General features: G+C 36.2%; 1 protein-coding gene and 1 pseudogene across 1 annotated transcript; both read right to left on the reverse strand.

Annotated features, from left to right (window-relative positions):
• Nucleotides 1-570: 570 nt before the first annotated feature.
• On the reverse strand, nt 571-1,364 carry LOC110314974 (annotated as a pseudogene).
• Nucleotides 1,365-4,398: 3,034 nt separating this feature from the next.
• On the reverse strand, nt 4,399-7,002 carry LOC110314976 (olfactory receptor 145-like). Its single transcript, XM_029534677.1, has 2 exons — nt 6,983-7,002; nt 4,399-5,335 (listed from the first exon to the last, which is right to left on the reverse strand). The coding sequence occupies exon 2, from the start codon at nt 5,332-5,334 to the stop codon at nt 4,399-4,401; it is 936 nt and encodes a 311-aa protein (XP_029390537.1). The 5' UTR covers nt 5,335; nt 6,983-7,002.
• Between the last annotated feature and the right edge of the window lie 360 nt (nt 7,003-7,362).

Here is a 7,362-nt window from a genome sequence, read left to right on the forward strand (position 1 = left end):
AGTCCTTGGCTTGAGGCAGCAGCAGGCTTGACTTGGTGGTGATTGTGGTTGGGAGTGCAGAGAGGCCTTCTATGGGAGATTAGCAACCACTCTGTACACAAAGATCTTCTCTGTGAGTCCTCACAGTGGATTCAGAAGAAAAGAGACAGTCTGTGGTTCCAAATCATTCATTGCTATCATGGAAAGTGGATGTATAACACCGTACTCCACTTCTTAGGTAGGCCTGAGATTAAATACCATTTGTGAAGAGTAATATCTGGGAAGGAAAGCTAATTTGCTAGGACCTTCAGGCCTCTAGGTCCCTTATTAGAATGGAGATCTTGTCTTGAGCCTACCCCACCATAGGTCACATCTTTTTCCTCATCTACATGTGGAGGGGCTTGGGGTATTTCCCTTACATAATTAATGCACGAATACATGTGAGGCTGTGGCTAGTGACATAGACCTGGGGCCCAGGAGCAGGTGAAAATTATACCATCTTCTCAGAGTCTCTGGGGCTTCTAGCCTTAGCTCAACCTTGGACCAAGCTACCTTTCTACATTTCAAGGTACACTGCCTCACACATAATTTCTAAAGCCCTATAGTGTGTGTGTTTGTATGTGTGTGAGTGTGTTTCTCTGAAACAGCAAGTATATGGGAGCTACAAGTGCTAAAGGCTTTGGACATTCCTGCACTAGATCTCATTTGAAGGATATTTGAGAGAATGAAACCATAAGAGGTAAAGATGATAACACTGGGCACAATGGTATCTTTACCACCTATGATTAGAATCTCTATTTCATTGGCATAAGTGCTGGTACAGGAAAGCTGCAGCAAAGGGAAAAGATCACAGAAATAGTGGTTGATGATGTTCCTGTCACAGAAGGTCAGTCTCAGAATGCATCCAGTGTAGATCATGGCTCCAGAAAATCCCATTGTGTATGAACCAAGCATAAGATAGGAACACACCTTGGGAGACATAGTAATGTTATACACGAGTGGATTGCATATGGCCACATAATGAATATAGGCATTGATGTCAGAACACAATATCCACAAATGGCAAAAGAACAAAAGAAATAGAGCTGGGTCATACATCCCATGTAGGAGATAATGTTCTTCCTTACTAAGAAGTTCATCAGCATTTTGGGTGTAATTACAGATGAATAAGAAAGATCAATGCAGGACAAGTTTAAAAGGAAAAAGTACATGGGAGTGTGAAGGTGTGAATTCAGTGCAATTAAAGTGATCAAAGCCAAATTCCCCAGTGCTGTTGTTGTGTAAATTAGCAGAAAGAGTAAGAACAGGGTTAACTGCAGATCAGAATCATTTGTTAACCCCAGTAGAGTGAATTCAGTCACCAAAGAACCATTTTCCAGACCCATTCTTTTTAATGATAATCTGTGAATATAGAAAATAATTGTGACATCATAAGACCACTAGAAATTGCTATGATATCTTCTCTTACACCAGTGAAGTGAATGATGGGACTACCTATTACAATATTTGAGTGAGCAGAAATTACCCTTCAGGCTATCATAATATAGAGTGATATTTCCCCATAGTAGTGCATTTAAGGTTAATAGAGTGAAGTCATTCATCAACAATCTTAAATGCAACAGCCATTGCTGTCACTTGCTAACATAACCACTCAAATATCAAATAGGAAGAAGCAGGACAAGCAGATAATTCTATCCCTCATCTGAACATTTGTCATTGCTTTGGCTCTGGCCTGACAGTTGAAAAACCTGTGACAACTTGAAGTTTACCTCTGTGGTTATATTAGTATACTACTGTGGTTGCATTAGGACCAACATCATTGCTTAAAATCTACATGAAATTTAGATTTAGCCAGATTCTCTGAGTGATTGGAAACATGTGCTTGCTATATGACAACCTATTAATCTAAAAAACATTGAGAGGAGGCCACAAGATAGAACTAACTGACTATGAGTCTGTCTCACTTGTGTTTCCTAATATTCTCAATACTCCATGCTGTCTTTTTTCAGGATATACTTCTGTTAATTTCATTTGATTCTTACAATTGCATAACTTGAGAAGGAAGGACACTTGAGAGATATTTGAAGTTCAATGTGTAGCCTTTTCACAAGCGTGATGCCCAAGACAGTAAATGGAAACACTGTATTATCTTTCTAATATGTGCAATATAAATAGTTAATTTCATGAAGAGCAAGTAGCTTATTAATAGCCGAGGTCCATGATATTGGAAATGAAACTCTGAAGGATAAATAACAAAATGATTAAAATGGGAAATGAATTTAATTATGGAAACTAATGTTCAATACATTGAAATAATTAAAAATGATGTATGCTTCAATTTTCAATCAAAAGAACACTAAGTTTTGTTATCAGACTTCTACTTTTATGTACATTTAAACCTGAAAAAGCAGCCTACATACAGGAAAGGCACATGTGAGTAATCTCCATTCAGAATAAATTCACAAGTAAGACGTGGCTCAAATTGTGTTGTATAAAATTTATTTGCTGAAGGTGACCTTTGTAGGTGTTAACAGAGGGAGTAATCTTCAAAGAGTTGGGAATAAAATATCAATTTATATATACTTCATCAAACGTGGGAAGTCTGATACAAGATCAGTACACTATTGGCATATTTAATACATAAAGCGATTTGGGGAAAAGTTTCAAGACAACAATCACCCCATTCCAGATTTAGAGCATACAAGCATTCTGAATCCAGATGTACAATAATACTGAAGGCATGACTACTTACAAACTACTTCACAAAGGACACCTGAGCATGAGGGTAAGTCCTATAGGTTAAAGAGCCTAGAATCTAGTGTGGTCTCTTGCTAAGATAGAAGAGAGTTCAGAAGGCTATATGCCCCATGCATATATGCATGGTCCACAAGGATTGGTTCTCTTAAATGCAAGACAGGGAAGAACAGTCTGAGAAAAAAATTCTGGCAGATTTTGGTGAGGACTGCCTCTGTAGCAAAAGGTAGGTGGTGAATGCCTTTAAAGAGAGCAAAACAGGACACTATAACACTAATAATATCCAACCCAGGCCGTGTGAAGAGAAAACAGGTATTATGTCTCCTCCATTGAGTAGAGGGCCCTGCATGTTTAAAACACCTGGTTCACTTAGTGATCAAAAAAGACATTTCTTCCCCTAACAATTTAACCTTTCCAAATATTGGAGCTACATCAGTGTAATGATGTTAAAGAAAATTGAGAAAACTGGCATAAAGAAATTTCAACCTCTCTCACTCTAAGAGAAATGTTTTTACTTCATTCTTTGAACCTGTTATGTTATAGGGTTACTTCAGTCTCTGAAGGTTTTGAACATTTGATTCTAAGAAGAGTCAGCACAAAACTAATTTTTCATATATCCTTGAATATTGCTTAATTTATTATAACTTATGACCATAGCCTTTAATCCTTTGAAATGCTGTCTTCTTTTTATCTCACCACCAATGACACTCGCAAAGTGTTTTGTAACTCACAAGCATGATATACTTGGCTATGGCAAGGTAAAAGCCTTCTCAATCTCTTCTCAGAGAACAAGATACAAAAGAGACTTGAGGTGATGGTGTTTGCATGCTAGACCGTGATGTGTCTTTTGTTTCTTAGGGACTTGGCATTTAAGAAAGGCATGATGTTGTATTTAGGGACTGTGCTTCTGTGCTTGAGGCAATATTGAACTCCATCTCTTAATAATCTTCCTATCTTAAGGGAAATCTATTGTGTTGCTTTCTTTTCTCATTGTTTCTCCATCCTCAATGATAATTTCCTATAGATACTATTCCCAGTATTCCTTATTAACTTATTTCTTTAGTTGGAATGCAGCAAAATATCTAAGCTATTATCTGTCCTGAGAGTTCCCCAAGTCACTTTGCGAAACTAGTTTATGCTTACTTTCTAGTCTTTAATGCTCAAAATGATTTTCCCAGAAGTCATGCATGCTAAGAAGGAGCTTTCCCACTGAGCAATATTCCCAGACATCCAAAGGCACATTGCATCATTGCTACATAATTTCATTGCTACTTGAAATTTCTGTTTTATTTTCTTGTTAAATTTTTACATATAGCATTTTATTACTGAGTTCAGAAATACCTATAAAATTGTAGAAAAAGTATGGATCCCAGATCATTGGTTATTTTTAAGATACAATCCATCATGACTTTTAATTAAAGGGAAAAGATGTTTAACTACTTGCTTTTACTCTTAGTTAAAATGATGAAAGACGATTATGCCAATATTGTAAAGCTAAGGAAAAATTATAACAAAAACATATGGAAGAACAAATATATAACAATATCCTATGACATATGATTTAAAAAATAGATACAAAAAATACTTAAAAGATTAAGTCCACAGAATTTGATTAAATCCACAGAAATTCTAATTAGCATAACTATAGTGATAAACATTAATTTCTCATCTAAACCTCCTCGTGCTAAATGTTTTTTTCAGGGCAATTTTAACATCTTTGTTCCTCAAACTATAGATTAAGGGGTTCATCATAGGAACCAATATGGTATAAAATACAGAAGACCTTTTCCCCTGATCCATAGACTCAGGTGAAGAGGGTTGAAGATACATAAATGCACCTGAACCAAAGAATAAAGAAACAGCAATTATGTGGGAACCGCAGGTGCTAAAGGCTTTGGATCTGCCCTCAGTGGATCTCATTTGAAAGATGTTAGAGAGAATGAAGCCATAAGAGGTAAAAATGATGATACTGGGAACAATGATATCAATCCCACCTACAATAATAATCTCAATCTCATTTGCATAGGTGTTGGTACAGGAGAGCTGCAACAAAGGGAGTAGATCACAGAAATAGTGGTTGATAGTGCTCCTATCACAGAAGGTCAGTCTAAGCATCCATCCAGTGTGGATCATAGCACCAGAAAATCCCATTGTGTATGAACCAAGCATAAGATAGGAACAAACCTTGGGAGACATAGCAATGTTATACAAGAGTGGATTGCATATAGCCACATAACGATCATAGGCCATTGATGACAGAACACAACATTCACTAACAGCAAAAAAAACAAAGAAATAGAGCTGGGTCATACATCCTGCATAGGAGATAAAGTTCTTCCTTACTAAGAAGTTCATCAGCATTTTGGGTGTAATTACAGATGAATAACAAAGGTCAATGAAGGACAAGTTTAAAAGGAAAAAGTACATGGGGGTGTGAAGGTGAGAATTCAGTGCAATTAAATTGATCAAGGACAAATTCCCCAGTGCTGTTGTTGTGTATATTAGCAGAAAGAGAAAGAACAATGGTAACTGGAGATCAGGATCATTTGTCAATCCCTGCAGAATGAATTTGGTCACCAAAGAACCATTCTCCACACCCATTCTTCTTTAAGATAATCTGTGAATCAACAATAGAAAAATAATTATGACAATTGTAAGAGCACATGAAATTACTACCATAATTTCTCTCATGTTAGAGAAGTAGATTCTGTAAAGGCATTACAGTTACCAACTGAATTCACAGAATTTGCCACACATACTATCATGACAAAGAGAAATATTTTCCCATATTAGTGCATTAAAGGCTAAGTAGGGTAAAGTAATTCACCAACAGTCTAAAAAGCTCTTACTGTTACTTTCACTTGCTGTCATGAGTGCTCAGATATCAAATAGAAGAAGACAGGACAAGCAGAGAATTCCATCCCCCATCTTCTTTTGTCATTGCTTCAGGCCTGGCCTGATACATGGAGAACCTGTTCCAACCTAGAGCTAACCTCATCTAGCTACAACTGTTATGGCTTCAGGACCAAAATATTGTTTCAAATCTAATCAAAATTTAAATTTATCCAGATTTCCTGAGTGACTAGAAACCTGTGCTTGCTATAGGAAAGCACATTAATCAATACATATCTGAGAGATGACACTTAGTATGAACATTTATTGACTGTGACATCGTATCACTGTGTCTCCTGAAACTTTTAATACCTCATGCAATCCTTTCCAGGACATTCTTCTGGGAATTTCATTTGATTTTTAGAATTGCAAGATATTAAATTAACGGATACTCATAAAATCCTAGGGCTTCACTTCAATGTCAAACCAGCCACAAGGATAATGACCAAGTCACTAAAGGAAAACACTGTGTCATATCTTCAATATGTGCAAGGTAAACAGTTATATTTTAAACAGAGTGTAGTGTATTGGTTGCTGTAACTCATAATTTTCAAAATCAAGAGCTACCAGATAAATTTACAAAAACATTCAAATGATAAACATATTTTAGCCTGGTAGTACATGCCTGTAATCCCAGCACTTGGGAGGCTTGGCAGGTGGATTTCTGAGTTCAAGGCCAGCCTGGTCTACAGAGTAAGTTCCAGGACAGCCAGGACTACACTGAGAAACCCTGTATTGAAAAACAAAACAAAACAAAACAAAACAAAACAAAACAAAAATGGTGTATGTTTTTATTTAACAAATAAAATATTATCATATCACTATCTGTGATACGATAATTCCTAAGAATGAAGAAGACATGTGACATATGAATAAACACCTTGGTGGAGAATTTTCCAATTGACAAATGGGCCAAAAACTCAATTCATGTTTGTCATTTTATATATCATAGCTAAAGATTATAAAGAAAAATGAGGACATCAGCATAGAGGAATTACCATGTTCCTCATCCTTCCTTTGTTCCTGCTGTGTTAACTCAGTCTCTGAGGGGTTTGAGCATTTGATTCAAAGAAGACATAACACAAAATCAATTTTCATATTTCCCAGGAACTTGTTTAATTTATCCCAATTCAGCATTATACCATTTAATCCTTTGAAGTGCTATATTCTTTTTATCTCACTTACCACCAGATGAGAGACAAAGAGGTTTGTGTAGCTTACTAGCATGATATACTCCACTATGTCGATATGGAAGCTTTCTCAATCTCTTCTCAGAGAACAAGAACTAGAAGCAAAAAAAAACTAGAAGTGATCACGTACGTGTTAGACCATAATTTGTCTTCTGTTCTTTAGAGACTTGGCATTTCAGAGAGGCATGCTGTTCTCTTTAGGGACTGTATTTCTGTGCTTTAGCTAATATTGAACTCCATCTCCTAGTAACCTTCCTATCTTAAGGGAAATCTATTGTGTTGCTTTCTTTTATCATTGTTTCTCTATCCTTAATCACAAATTTATATAGATTCTATTCCCAGTATTCATTATTATCTTATCATTTCTATAGGATGGAAAGCAGCAAACAATCTAAGCTATTATCTGTCCTGAGAGTTCACCTAGTCACATTGCAAAAGGAATATATTGTTGCTGTTGTTTGTCTTCAGTACTCAAAATCAATTTGAGGAAGTCTTCAATGCTAAGCATGAGCTCTCTCATTGAGAAAAATTCCTAATCTATTAAGGC

The sequence above is a fragment of the Mus pahari genome, unplaced genomic scaffold (assembly GCF_900095145.1).
Source record: "Mus pahari unplaced genomic scaffold, PAHARI_EIJ_v1.1 scaffold_12339_1, whole genome shotgun sequence".
In the NCBI taxonomy this organism is placed as follows: domain Eukaryota; kingdom Metazoa; phylum Chordata; class Mammalia; order Rodentia; family Muridae; genus Mus; species Mus pahari.

What these genes read in the sequence shown, in the direction of transcription:
- LOC110314976 (XM_029534677.1), bottom strand. Translation starts at nt 5,334, where the DNA reads ATGGGTGTGGAGAATGGTTCTTTGGTGACCAAATTCATTCTGCAGGGA.